The sequence below is a fragment of the Nesoenas mayeri genome, assembly GCF_963082525.1.
Source record: "Nesoenas mayeri genome assembly, chromosome: 12".
NCBI classification, from domain to species: Eukaryota; Metazoa; Chordata; class Aves; order Columbiformes; family Columbidae; genus Nesoenas; species Nesoenas mayeri.
The window spans coordinates 4,015,465-4,030,012 of NC_137547.1; the positions used below are offsets into that span (position 1 = coordinate 4,015,465).

The 14,548-nt window shown below is 40.0% G+C and overlaps 1 protein-coding gene across 1 annotated transcript in view; it reads left to right on the top strand.

Annotated features, from left to right (window-relative positions):
* Positions 1-13,344, top strand: part of ADCY7 (adenylate cyclase 7) — a gene marked incomplete at both ends in the record, with an annotated part of 28,073 nt that extends 14,729 nt beyond the window's left edge. Inside the window, 16 exons of the mRNA XM_080351800.1 lie at positions 600-643; positions 1,421-1,501; positions 2,310-2,382; positions 3,376-3,473; positions 4,224-4,308; positions 5,526-5,663; positions 6,797-6,859; positions 7,432-7,470; positions 8,566-8,729; positions 9,364-9,445; positions 9,988-10,143; positions 10,803-10,949; positions 11,357-11,464; positions 12,251-12,365; positions 12,957-13,081; positions 13,198-13,344. Of these exons, the coding sequence (XP_080207926.1) occupies positions 600-643; positions 1,421-1,501; positions 2,310-2,382; positions 3,376-3,473; positions 4,224-4,308; positions 5,526-5,663; positions 6,797-6,859; positions 7,432-7,470; positions 8,566-8,729; positions 9,364-9,445; positions 9,988-10,143; positions 10,803-10,949; positions 11,357-11,464; positions 12,251-12,365; positions 12,957-13,081; positions 13,198-13,344 (1,665 nt within the window). The remainder of the gene's footprint in view (positions 1-599; positions 644-1,420; positions 1,502-2,309; positions 2,383-3,375; positions 3,474-4,223; positions 4,309-5,525; positions 5,664-6,796; positions 6,860-7,431; positions 7,471-8,565; positions 8,730-9,363; positions 9,446-9,987; positions 10,144-10,802; positions 10,950-11,356; positions 11,465-12,250; positions 12,366-12,956; positions 13,082-13,197) is intronic.
* Positions 13,345-14,548: the final 1,204 nt, after the last annotated feature.

Here is a 14,548-nt window from a genome sequence, read left to right on the forward strand (position 1 = left end):
TTTGGAAAAAAGAGAATTTATCCCACCCTCCGGATGGACTCAACATTTACTTAAAATGCATAGAAAATAAACAGTCCCTGCACATGCTCCAGCTGTGACAGGATTTTATCAGTAAATAATTTTTAAGATTAAGATTTCTTAAGATTTTTAAGAGAACTTATTTTACTTTCCACCTGGCCTCCCCAAAAGCTCAAAGGAGGAGGTGTGCGTGCTCTTTGGTGTGCTCCTGGAGGCGCAGCAAGGCTGTACCACCAGCTCCAGTAAGTGTTAATTAAGTGTCCATCCATTCCAGTTTGTGGCAGTGGTTTCCAGTCTGCTTGCCTGTGCTGATGTTAGTTATTTCAGTGTGAGCAGAAAGAGAAGGGAAATATGTTCAGTTGTTTTTTAACAATTTTTTATAGGTCAGAAAATGCTCACTTGTTAAAGCAGAAAACATTGCTGGAAAGGATTGATTTTGATAAGCTTTTCTATTTGAGAATGGTTATTTATTTTTATTTGTGCATAAAAATATTTTTGGCTGCTTCCTGAAGTTTATTTTTAGTAGTTGTTTGCCATTTACTGACTTATGCAACTTATTCTGAATTCCTTACATGGTTTAGGAAATACCTTTGTGTTCCACTGGGCGCCAGAGGACTTCCGACAGGTTCGTCCCGTACTTTCTTTTCTTAAAATACATGATCCTGTGCTCCTCTTGCAGCTCAGTGTTCTGTAAGCAGGCGATCTTTTGGCTGATGAGTCACTGTGTGTACAGCGTTCCTGCATTAGAAAGGTTAAGCCAAATCTTTGGCCTTTAAAAGTTTTCTCAATTCACATTTGTTATTGTTATTTTTATCAGACTCTAGAAAGAGCTCCCACCCTTTTCATCTCACTGGCCTCCCAGTCATTAGGTTGCATTTTGTTTTATGGGCTGTAGCAGGATGGAGGTGAGTAGGGAAGAGACCTCAAGAGCAGTGGAAAACAAATCGAAATACCTCTTATATTGTGAACACGTATATATTGTAACCGCTTGTGCTACCTCAGCTTTTGGTTTTCTTACTCAAAGATGCTAGATTTGTTTGTAAATATCATAGCACGAAATAAATGCACTTAAACATAATATTAGGGGTAAATATATATTATATTTTACAAGATATGTCTTTGGTTAGTACTACTAATATATGCCATTGGAGTGTAATAAAAAATTGGCGCTATATGTAGAAATGCTTATAATGGCACGTGTACCATTGAGTCACCAAGCAGAGGTTTTTCACTCGTGAAACATTAGTTTGTCGAAATATTGGCTTGAAAAATGTATGGTTGGAGTGACCAGAGAAACATTAGCGCAGTGCTTCTGGCTGGACGTGTTGGTCAGCGTGGAGCATTCTTGTTTAACGTTTTCCTGGTGACCAGCATTTGTGACATGGCTTCGTTTCCTTCTCAGAACTTCATCTCAGAAGGGAAGGATAGAGGAAGATATCTATGATGAAATGATGTCGACCATCGAGGGCCTCAGTTCAACTAAGTATGCAGTACTTCGTTTTTTTTCTTCATATTTTCTTTGAGAATAATCTGCGTTCTCAATTTTAAGTCTGGATATAAAATTTACTTCTTGAAAATAAAAAGTTAGCAGGGTTTCTGTCTTGCTGTTTTTTGGTCTTCTTTTTACTGACTTTAGTTCCTTTTTGGTTTTAATTTGAATATGAGACTACTACTGCATTATTATAGCAAGAAGCCAATGGTTAATCTAGCTGTCCAATGTGGTGTAGTGCTATGAAAGAGCAAAATTATTGCTTTGTTTCTGATGGCTGTCCGAAGTAATGAGCAAATAGGAATTAATGTTTGTCTTCTGTTTATTAACATAAGTGTCAGGAAATGTGGTGCAGCCTGAATAAAACCTACGTATGAAGTCTAAACAGGTTTTTGTGGGTAATCATAGAATTGCTTCAGTGTCTGGTTCGCTGAAGGTAAATGGTCTGTCAGTACCAGGTGGTGCATTTGGCACTAGATTTGCATTTAAGAGCAGACAGGCTTAGGCAATGTTGGTTTATTATTATTATTATTATTTTAAATGCAATATTTAAATTCCTATCAAATGTAGAACAGCTGGCTGTTATCACTGTATCTCAGCTATTCCTAACAGGGGCCTGATATTATTTAGGGGAAGGTTTTGGAGGCTTTGAGCCACCTCTAACCTGTACTTTCCTGCTGTCTTGTGTGTGTAAATCAGCGGCACTCGCCCCTGCCCTGTGCATCCCTTCTACAAGGACGCCTTTGCACACCCTCCTTGGCATGTTGTGAACATTTTGTAATGTGTGTCTCTTTGAATGCAGCCCATGGTGTGGCAAATCGGATGACTTCTGCGGATTTTCACTGATTTTTGCAGAACCCGGTCTTGAAAAAGAGGTTGGTAAGAGCAAAATAATCCTTTTTGGTCTTTGATTTGCAGTTCAGAGCAGCATAAGAGTATCTTTGAAAGTGTTTTCTTTCTGAAATGGGGTTCTGGAGATGACTGCACGTCCAAAGAGGTTTTTGGTAAAGCAGATCTCATGATTTGCTTGAGTTGGTCATTCTTTATTGGTAATGCTAATTCTGTAGAGTAAAGGAGATTATCTCTAACCTGTGGTGAGATTCTTGCTGTAAGGGAGTCAGCAGGAGTTTGGCAGCTTTACTATATGAAGAACTTCTCTCAAAAGTAATGAAAATTAAAAAAAAAAATCATCTTCATCTCTAATCATAGAATTGTTGTGGTTGGAAGGAACCCCCAAGACCATCGAGTCCAACCATAACGCACCCCTGGCACTGCCCCATGTCCTGAGAACCTCATGTCCGTCTGTCCAACCCTCCAGGGATGGTGACTCCAGCACTGCCCTGGGCAGCCTGTTCCAATGCTCCACAGCCCTTTGGGGAAGAAATTGTTCCCCAGATCCAACCTCACCCTCCCCTGGCGAAGGGAATGAAAATACTCTGGGTTTTGTGGTTGTTTCATTGCAAGTATAATACAGTTATTTGTTAGGTACGGTGTACTTTCTCTGTTTGAATAACTCTAATTTAATTTACTGTGCTGTGGTGTGCTGGATGTAGTTATTGGTGTGTAAATACACTTTAGGTTTACTTCAGTGTATACTCATTTTTATAAGGATTTGGACTATGTGCATCTGTGAAGTGCTTATTTACGTACTCAGTGAATTTTCTGGCTAAATTTGAAATTGTCCTTTGGACTGAGCTATTTTTCTTGATAGATGTTCAGGTTAATATTATTTGATGGTTTTCTTTTGTTCTATGTATATTTTTAATAGTACAGGATAAATTTTGCAAATATGTGTCGCAACACAAATGTAATAAAATTTAAAAAAACCCTGGCATTTTCCTTAAGATTTATTATAATCTGTGTTTCAGTATCGCACCATTCCTATTCCAAAACTGAAGAGTTACTTCGCATGTGCCAGTTTCGTGTTCCTCTGCATATTTCTGATACAGATGTTTATCATGCCAAAGTAAGTGTCAATATAACTTATAATTAAACAAAGAACTTATTTTATATATATTTATATATATATATATAAAACAATTAACTTATAATTTAATTAACCAAGAGCTAAAGTGAAACTCATGCACGTGAAACTTCTAAAAGTCTTTTGGAGTTCCTTAGCATTTCCATTTAGGAAACATACACCTCTTAGGACTAATTTACCTCTTAATAAAGGATGCATTCATGTTGTTGGTCTAAGAGCCCAGATATCAGTATGGAAATAAAATAGAAATATTTCTGTAATATTGCGTTTGCTTAGTACACGCAGGAAGATGCTCAGTTAAGTGAGGAATATTATTTTAAAGAATAGTTGGCTGTAAGCACATTGAGCAATGGAGAAATGGGATTAGTTGTTTAAAATGTGCTCAATGTCTGTAGAGATGCGAGGAGGGAACATGGGACTTCTCACACCTCCAGGGAAGCCTTGTGATAATTCTGATGTGTATGGTGTATTTGTTTTCCATGGCTGTGTCGGTGCCTTTTCCATGTGGTTTGTGCACAAGGTAGTTCAGGCTGACAACGAATAGAAGAATATCTTAAATTAGTAGGTGTGCAACAGACCAACAATAACCTGGGCACTGCTGTGGGTATCCAGTGATAGTGGAATACAAATTGTATTTAACTTTAGAGAAACACTGTTTGAAACATTACTCTGAATTGCAGTTTGAAATATATATTGTTTTCATTTAACACTTGTTTAATCTTTTCTGTTCAGAACTGCAAAACTAGGAATTTCCTTTGGCATCGTGGCAGTTATCGTTGTACTTATTCTGTTTGTGTGCTTTGCTGAGAAGTGTATGGTGAGTTTATCTTTAAGAGATTCGTTCTTTTCAAAAGCGGATGGATGTCATTTGGCAACTTGGTCTGACTTTCGGGATGGTGAATTAAGCCCTTAATTTCAATAGGAGTTAGAGGAGCCTTGAACCTCAGATTCCCAGAAGATTTAATTGCCTGAAGCTGATTTTCACGTCTGAAAATTCTCACTGTAATTCAGAATTATTTGGGTGCCCTAATAGATGGGAGGAGGAAGTTATTAACACTTGCTGAGTGGGGTTGGGGTTTTTTGAATTTATTTTTATTATTATGTTTGTCCTTAATAGTAATTTTGATTGTACATCCTTACTGGAAAAAATATCAAAATAAGCTTGAATGCAATATGAGTTTTCATAAGCCACATGAAAATTAGAAGCATATGAATAATTTATTGGCAGCAATTTCATAACTGTTCCAAATTCACTATTACATCAATTGGGACGCTTTATGTTTGTAGTTTCTTTTTCTTTGCATTATTAAATGTATGCAATTACTGTTTAAAAATTGCACTCTGTATGTGGGATAAAGTTTTATGATTGATTTAAAAGTAAATTTAGATGGCATGTATGGAGTTTTTATACATATAAAAATCCATCCACTCATATATATATATATATATATATATATATATATATATATATATATATCTGTGTAGAGAGGTGTGTGTATATGTATGCATGTGTGGTTTCTACGTACGTAAAAACACATGGAGAAAATTGCAAGACTGCAATTGCATCAAACTTGAGTTTTACACAGGGAGTGTTTTGGTGTAGCATCCTTGTGTAAGGATTGAAATTGTTAACAGTTTTTCTCTGTAACAACGAACAGAGCATATTAGGATGGCAAGAAATGGAACTGGCTTTGTTTAGTTTCTATTTAGTCATCTGAAAATGTAGTTCCAAATATAAAATTATAGCTCTTTTAAAAATACAACGTAGGTTGGCACTATATTTATAGTAATAATTATCTAGGGCTTTGAATCAGATCATGGTTTTGTATTTTTAAAGAAGAGGATTTTAGCACCCAGCCCTTATTTCCAAAGGAAGGCATCAGGCGTTTAATCTGAATGACTAGATTCAGAGTTTGAAATGAGGATTCCAGTGAAGACTCTTTACACTCTCCTGCAAGGAAAACTTATTTTATCTTAAAAAATATTTCTTCCATGTATCAAAATGTTACTGAAACCAAGTGATTTTGTTTCCAGAAGCGCTGCTCGGAGCGGTGGCCGTTCCTGCGCCGGCTTTGTGCTGTCTCCGAAAAGGTGGAAACGATGCCTTTGCTGCGGCTCCCTCTGGCAGTCATCACTATAGGCGCCTTGCTCGTTATAGCCATCTTTAATTTGGTAAGTAATCGCATCATCTTTGTTCTTTGGACTTACTGTAACACCCACAGTTTAAGTAACTCCCTGAATTCTTTTCAAGCACCTTGCTTTTTGCTGCTTTTCTTAATTTGCACCACAAGGATTGATTTACACCAGGATAATGCACGATGCTGCGTATTAATAAAAGCACTAAAAGTAAAAATTCTCAGTTTGCAGCACAAAAAAATTCATGTGCGAGACTTGAAAGCAAAAAAAGGTAACGTAAAATAGAACTCAAAATGACATTTATAATTACTATTGATCAGAACTATCATCACTAAGGTTGTCTTCTGTTTTTTAATGTGGGTTTAAGTGTCTGGTGGGTAGAAGTTTTAAGCAGTTTATTTGCACTAGTGAATCACACAGATGGAGGAGGGAAGAACATCGCTTGGCTCTTATAAAACCAAAGACATTTTGGGTAGCTACTGCTAAGCTAAGATGCAAATGGAGTTTGTCTTTTAACTGTAGCTGGAGTATTGTATTGCACCTGGGGTACACACATTTGGAAATCAACCCTTTGGAGTAACCAGGAGCACTCTGCTGTGGGTTTTGATGTGGCATGCCACGTTAAACCTGTCTTTACTAGAAGTGATATCCTTCTGGTCCCATAGGTGCCATTCTTCCCGTTCCACGGGGAGTTTCTTCTGGTGGATCTACTGCAGAAAATGCTTAATTTTCTTTTGTAGGGTTGTTTTCCTGCTGGCCTAGGTCCTTGAATTGACTCTGGTGTTGTGCAAGCACCAGCAGCCAGCCCACAAGAAACAGGAGCAGCCACTGTCACGCTGGGGCTGAGACAGAAGCACGTGTTTGTGCCAGTTAGCACAGCCAGAATGGGAAAATTCACCCTGAAATAAAACATAAGGAAATACATGGCAATTTTAACCTTTTTGCCCCTTGTGTGTACATATATGTTTAATAAAATTGTATGTGATATCATTATATTTCAGCATTGATATTGCAATAGCACTCAAAGGGCAACCAAATCAGGACTTCAGGTTATGATATATGGAGAAAGAACCTTAAACTTGGTTACAACCTGTTAACGAGTTTCTATGGTCGTTAGTTTGGTGTGAAGGGTTTTTTTAATTAATTTTCTTTTCTTCCTCATAAATCAGGCTACTGAAAAGAACAAACCTGCAAACTTTACTGGATCAAATGACCTGTGTGCTACCAGTTCTGTGAGTAGAGTGCTGGCTTAATTCCTAAGGTTAAAATGAAATGCGTCTTGGAGGGTGTGTATAATATAAATGAATGGGAGAGTTTTGATATCTTTTAATCATTTTATAAAGGTAGAATTTTTAAATGATTGAACATAAAGATTTAGTCCTACCACAAGGCAGTTCTAGGGATAGTTTCTATCATTAACTGTGGCTCTACTGTGCATCTTTTCCAAAAGTCTGGAGTACCTGTGGATAAAGCTGAATTCTTGGCTTATTTTGATTACTCCGCACCTTTTCAAGGCGTTCTCCAGCATTTCTGTGAGGATAGATCCAGTACTTATAACCACACAAAAGGATTATTTCTGAGCATTTCATTTTCTCCCTTTAATTCCAGAGGAGCATTCTAGTTTGAGACCATCCAACATTTGGGATGCTCCTTTGTCACCTGGCTGCCCCTTTAGATGATGTTTTTGAACAGGTTGTGTGAGGACCTTTTCATTCAGGTCCTTATGACAGATGCTGAGTTACACTTACATGACGCACATTGTACTTATTGGGTAACTTTCTGTTCTTGCATGTCCGTAAATCAGCCGTTTGGAAACACAACTCAGTCCTGCGTTGAGGAAACTGTAAGTAGTGAACGTGTTACTTTAAAACGCGGATCTCTGGATATTGTGTATATTACTAACAATTGGCAGGTTCTGTTGCTGTATAAACCACAGTTTTTTAGGTATTTGGGAGCAGAAAAGTTCTTCATGATAGACTGAAAGGGCTTAAATGGCCAAAAGAGCAATATCAGTGGTTTCTGTTTCAGAGGTTTGGCTTCAGGGTTGTACCTGTGGGTGCCCGTTACCTTTTGAAGTTACTCGATGCCTTTAGGATGTCAAAATTGGGAAAACACATCACTAGACAGGCTCTGATCCTGAGTCCATAAGTTGTTTTACTTTCATTCACTTCAGCAGAAATCTTCCCCATTTCCTCAGAACCTCCCAGATCTCTAGTAGGCCTGTGCTGTTATGCGTGATAAACTTGGCTTTGTACGTAAAGAGAAATAAACTCTTGAGGGGTAGAAGCTGAGGTCGTGTTGGTGTTGGTTGTAAAGTCTGCTGGTTCAGCATCTCCTGGCCGTGTGCTGACCTTGGGCACCTCCCCTCAACTGGGCATTTGTTGGTAATTCCAGTGGCTAACGGCCCCGGATTGATCAGGTTTATTAGCATCAAAGTTCTTACAAAGGAGCTGTGTCTGAGGTTGGGCACCAGGGCACAGCCTTCACGTGTCACGGTTTGGGGAGAGGGGAATGTGGGAGCTGCTGCTGCTTACAAAGGGAGCACCGGCAGAAATAGGAGCAGAATGCTGGAGTTCTGCTTCGGAGCTGGACTATTAGTCTTGGAACCTGAAATAAAGTGTTGCTCAATTTAATAGACTTCAGAAGATAAATTCTCAACGCTCTTCAGTTTTTATCTGACACTGTTTAGGTTGGTGTGGTGCTTTTTGTTTAAATATTTTTGTTTGTCTTCAGCAAATGAAAAAAGTGAACTAAAATGTATTAAGTTCAGCCTTTTAGTGCAATTAAAAATAGGGTTTTAGGTGTATTTATCAAGTAATTGTAATTTTTTCTACTTAAATAACGATGATTGTGAACTTAGAGCGTTTGCTATAGTTTGGAAGTCTTTTGTGGATAAAACCTGAATAATGCAACTGTTCTTTACGTTCTTCTTTTACAGTATTATGCTTACTGCTGCATATTGGGCTTCATCGCTTGCTCGGTATTTCTTCAAATGAGCTTCGAACTCAAAGTTCTCCTCCTGTCCATTGCTGTGACCGTGTACCTCGTCATTTTTAACACCCTTCAGCACAGGAACCTCGGCTTCTACGGCAACAGCACCAGGTGCGGTACCAAGTTTCTTATCATTGACAACAGCGTTTCATTAAAGGAGGTGTTAGATTTTGGTACTGGAATACTGAAATATCAAAATAATACGTGTTGGACGTTACAAACCTTTCTGTAAAGTTAATGACTTGGAAATCGTACGGGATCATATTCTCTTTTCTTCTTTTAAAGAACGTGTGTTCTGAAAAATTCCGTAGTATGGCTTCTGAGATCTCTGGAAGCTTAGCTTGGGGGTAGAATATTACTCTTATAATAAGGTTGATCTGTTAAATTATGAAGAAAAGCTTTGCTAAGAGTCTGCTGCTCACGCTGTGCTTGCGAGCCCTTGCTAGTCAATAGGATAGAAAACTCCTACCTCACTACACCTGTTTGCAATAGGAACAGCGATTTGCCTGATCTAACTGATCTAACTGAAGAAACGATAAAAATACTTCAGAGAAATCATATGTGGAAGAGTTTTACTGTTTGTTTTTAGCCTGTTTCTCAGATTCTTACATAGTCTGACAGCTGAAGCTGTGGGTAAATGTATTTTACAGAGCCTGTCCTCTGCCATCCCCGTCCCCCAGCCCTTAAACAGGTGGACTTTCTTAACACATACACATGACTTGTTGTATTGCTTTCTTGTTTTCAGGCTTTTCATCAAAGAGCCAAGGATAATGACTAATTTGTATCTGGTTCTGTTTTACATAACCCTAATTTTACTTGCAAAACAGGTATGTATGTCAAAAGCAATAGGTTCTTTTACTTGCAGCAAGTTAATTTAAATAAAATGCAACAGTATCGTTCATTGAAATTGCACACTAAATTAGTGTGTGTATATATATATTTAAATACTGTTGTACTTAGTTGTAGATAATGTATGTAGCTATAAATAATGCAGAAATTTTTACTATGAAAGGGTGGGAACATCTTAATATTTTTCAATAGTGTTTGAATTACAGAAGTCAGAGCTTTCAAATTGGATCTCTCTGTATTTACATGTCAATATTCATCCTAAATCAAGGCAGTAATTCCAGATAAAAATAACCACCATACTATGAAAATGTCATTTTAGTAAATACACCTGATGGTATTCAAATGGCATTAATTCATACTGGCAGCTTCATATTTTTCTGACTTGCATTGTCAAAGCATGTTTTTATAACTATAGAGGCTCAAAAGGCCTTGAAGAAACTTTATTGCTACTACACTTTTTGAATAAATTGACTAGCGAGATATTAGATGATTTAATTTATCATATTTGGTCCCTTTGCAGATCGACTATTACTGCCGACTGGATTGTCTGTGGAAGAATAAGTTCAAAAAAGAACATGAACAGTTTGAGACGATGGAGAATGTTAACAGGCTTTTGCTGGAAAACGTCCTTCCAGCACACGTGGCTGCCTATTTCATTGGTGACAAACGAAACGAGGTTTGTTTTGTAGTTGGTGACACAGAGCGTCAGGCGAACGAGCACACAGACAATAAGGTTCTGCACTTGCTGCCGCCTGTTTGTGTCCCAAGACCTTTGTAAACCCAAGAATCTGCTACCCAGATCGCCTTAAAAAACCACAGACTTAGTGTCAGTCCCTGAAATCTGTTCTCAGAATCAGTAGTTCAGCTTCAGGACACAGTTTGAGTTTGGCAAATGTTTAAAAAGGATTTACTGCTCTCCCAAGGCCACGTTTTACCAGCGAAGAGGGGCCTTCTTTGGAAGGAAGTTGGTTGAGGAACAGATAGTATCTCCTTGGTAACAACCCCAGTGAGAAGTTCATCCATAATGATGTTTCTTTTTAAAGACATCCATCTTATTCAGCCAGTGTGTCAGCAGAATAAGTATTGCTGAGTTCACGTGGGATGGGCACGTCCAGAATAGGTGGGAAGCTTTCAGACACACAGATATCTCAGCTTTTCCTTAGGCAAATCAACTTTGGTAATGTTTCTAATAAAATAAAAGATACCCACCATAAAGTGCCGTAGTTGACTTGGTAGAAAACTGTGATTTGATAAGTGGTTACAAGAGCAATCGTCGCTTGTGTACGTGTGGAGGAAGGCGGCTGCTGACAAGCTGTGGATGTATTTTCCCTGCAGGACTGGTACCATCAATCGTACGACTGCGTCTGTGTCATGTTTGCGTCCGTACCAGATTTTAAGGTGTTTTACACCGAATGCGATGTCAATAAAGAAGGCCTGGAATGCTTGCGGCTGTTAAATGAAATCATCGCTGATTTTGATGAGGTAATTAAGCTTCTGATAAAAATGGGCTGGATTACAGATTTACTGCAAAATAAAACGTTCACTACATCTGTGAGCATTATCGGGGGGGAAGGCTGTTATATTGAACTGATATCCTGAGTTCAGCCTCGCAGTCTTGAAAGATACATTCCCATCTGATGGGCTTTTGCAGTTACATCATCTAATGCATTAGTAGTATTGTTTGAATATCCCAAATTTCAGTACTTCAGCACTTTATTTCTCCTATGAGCAGGGAAGGCAAAACTCGGTACTTTCTTATCTAACCTTCATGTGGCTGGTAGTGTTCCTGAAGATGTTTAATGCTTATTGTAGACAGAGTGAGGTTTCTGGTTAAACACTGAAATACAGTATTGAAGTCTCAAGTATCTCTTTTCTTCCCCCTCAACCAGCTCTTGCTAAAACCAAAATTCAGCGGTGTGGAAAAGATCAAAACCATTGGGAGCACTTACATGGCAGCAGCGGGTCTGAGCGTCACGCCGGGCCAGGAGAACAACCAGGTGCGCTGGCTCTGAAATCCGCCTTTGGGATTCGCTCTGTGTTTCAGAGTAACAGAATGGGTCACAATACAAAAAAGGGAGTAAATCACCAAGAGTGTCTTTCTGGAATGTGGGAAAAGATGCCGAAAGTGTGTTGTCTCCTGTTGGATTCACCATTTATCTCCTAGTTGCATTTTTTCCAAGTGGTTATTAAGTCTGTAAACCCAGCACACTTTTTACATCTTTAATCTTTGATTTCGATAATGAACATTTCTGGATGCATCGCGGAATAGCCCTAATAACAGGGAGCTCAAAGAATGGCCTCCAAAGTGAAGGCAGGTTCGGAACTGGGCAGGGAGCTCTTTGTGCTCCTGAGAGCTGGCACAGCAGAGAGAATCTTTAGGTGCCACGTTAGATGTGAGTCTGAACCTGTTTGTCACCCGGGACAATTAAAACCGACTTCTGTACTCAGGGTCACATTCAGTGGAGCAGGTCTGTGTGTGACGGTGGGGTGCACATGTGTAGTATATACAAAATGAAAAATTAAATCTGGAATCCTGAAGGACAGACATAAATTCATTATAAAATTTGATTCTATCACACTTACCACCTCCCAGCCATTCACACTGAATTTAAAGTGTTGTTTTTAAACCAGTTTGAATGTTTGTTGAACTGTGCAATTCCGCACCGTTGCAAGGATGAGTGGTCTCACCCTTAGAAACAGGTGCTGAATTCACTAATAGTAGCGGTTTGGAACAGTCGCCTGTGTTGCGATTTGCTGGTTAATCCGTGTCACGAATGGCGCAGGACAAGGAGAGGCAGCACGCTCACATCGGGATCATGGTGGAGTACGGCATCGCCTTGATGAGCAAGCTGGACGGCATCAACCGGCATTCCTTCAACAACTTCCGCTTACGCGTTGGTGAGTCCCGCTGGCGGAGAACGTGAACGCTGCGGCTCCGTGAAAATCACAAGCGAGGTGGGATGACTTGGGGAATGCTGAGCGCCAGGGAGCCCCTTTGAACACCCAGCACAGGAGTTGGACTATTATGAAACGCTGAGTCGTAGGGGGAGTGTTGTCTAGTCTAGGTTCTTCAATAGGCCAGGCTTCTTCAATAAGCCAGGCTTGCACGCGTGGGTTTTTTTAATCACTGGAGGGAGCAATACGGCCACTGCAGCTGGCTGAGTTTGGACAACATAATGGGAATGGACGAGGAGTGAAGTACCCTGTTCTCAGCTGTTGACTAAAGCCAGTATACAAATGTTTATTTCCATATGTCCAAAGATTTTTGCTTCAGCATGAGCTTTGCCCCAGCTCATTCTGGGCCTTCCCATTTCACAGTTTCCTCAGTACTGATATTTATGGCACAGAGGCAATACTGAGGACTGGAAAAGTGTTGCAGGGTTAAGTAGTTTAGTTTTGTTTTCCTGAAGCTCATGATTTGTGGCTAATACTGAAGCTATCACGTAACTTTCTACTTTGGTAATGACACCTGCTTTGGTTTATCCCAAGGGATAAATCACGGCCCTGTGATCGCCGGTGTGATCGGTGCCCGGAAACCTCAGTACGATATTTGGGGCAACACCGTGAATGTCGCCAGCCGCATGGAGAGCACGGGGGAGCTTGGGAAGATCCAGGTAAATCCAGCCGGCCGGCGGCTCAGAAATCAGTTCTAGTTGGTTATGGATTTTTTTAAAAATGTGAATAATCAGGAGAATTTAATAAGAGCTTTTCTAATTCTTTTCGCACAAAGGTCACGGAAGAAACGAGTAATATACTGCAGGAGCTGGGATACTCATGTGAATGCAGGGGACTCATCAATGTCAAAGGCAAGGGGGAGCTGAGGACGTACTTTGTGTGCACCGAGATGGCCAAATCCCAAGGCATGGGCCTCAACTGAGACTGCAACGAGCTTGATCAGAATAGACAATAGAACTGCCTCCCTTCTGTGAAGACTTAGAATTTCCCTCCTTATGTGAAGGACAGTATTCGAAAACCAAATATATACTATTCCTGTTCTGCATCTCAAGATAAGAGAATGACTTTTGTCTGGAAAGAAGTTCTGAAAAGTTCCCAGAAGACATGTAATCACCCCTCGGGAAAAAAAACTGCCTTTTCCTGAAATAATTGGTGGATTTACATGGACATGCCACGAAGCATCTTCCATTAGTTCCTTCCCTTAGCTGCACTGTGGGAGCCTCAGCTGCAGGAGCGCCGGCCACGCTGAGCTCCACACCCGTTCAATGTTCCACGGCCCCGCTGAGCTCCTCTGGAAACAATTAATTGCACAGTATCGGATCACGGTTTTATTGTCTTAACTTTCCTCTAGTTGGGTGTTTACATTGTATGAGGTGTTCTCCGTATTTTTGTGCCTTTGGCATTAGTACCTGTGTGCGTGTTTTATAAAGTGCTCTTTGTTTTTCTAAGCCTGGCTTTAAATTTAAAGAAGACCGGTCGTGAGGAGCCCTGAGCAGCTGCAGTTTGTCCTGTGCGCTGCTCAGGAACTCTGTGGGTGCCGGCATTCTGAGGGCCCTTAGGGAGCAAAAACAACCATGAAAATTGTTTGGAAAGTGGAGAACTGATCAGGTAGTATTAGAGACAGTGGGCAATGCTGTGTGAACAGAACCGCCTGAGGTGGGCTTTGGTTTGCTTGGTTTGTTTCGTTTCTCGCTGTGCCCATCCCCGGGCTGGGTTATGGATTATACCCTTTAGAGGCAATGCGGCTTATGGAGCAAACTGGCTTGGAAGGTTCCACAAAGGATGGATGGAGAAACATCTTCCTAACGAACAGGTTTCAGCAGAGCCTCAGTATTGAACATATGTGTAGAGCATTAGTGAGGCGATCACGGACATCGACTTGCTCTAAGTTTAGTTTGTAAAGTTTTGAAGCTGTTAATGGCTTCTGCTAATTTGTAAATTAGCATTTTTCTACTCACTGCAGTCCCTTGTTCTGTTTTCTGTTGGTGAGGATGATTGTGTTTTGTAAGGCTAACGTCTTGTGCCCGGTTATGAGTATTAGCCAAGGATGGATCCCCCGCCACACGTGTCGTGTGCCTGAACAGCAGTGACTGAAGAGTCCAACATGTTTCGTTAAGCCCTTACAA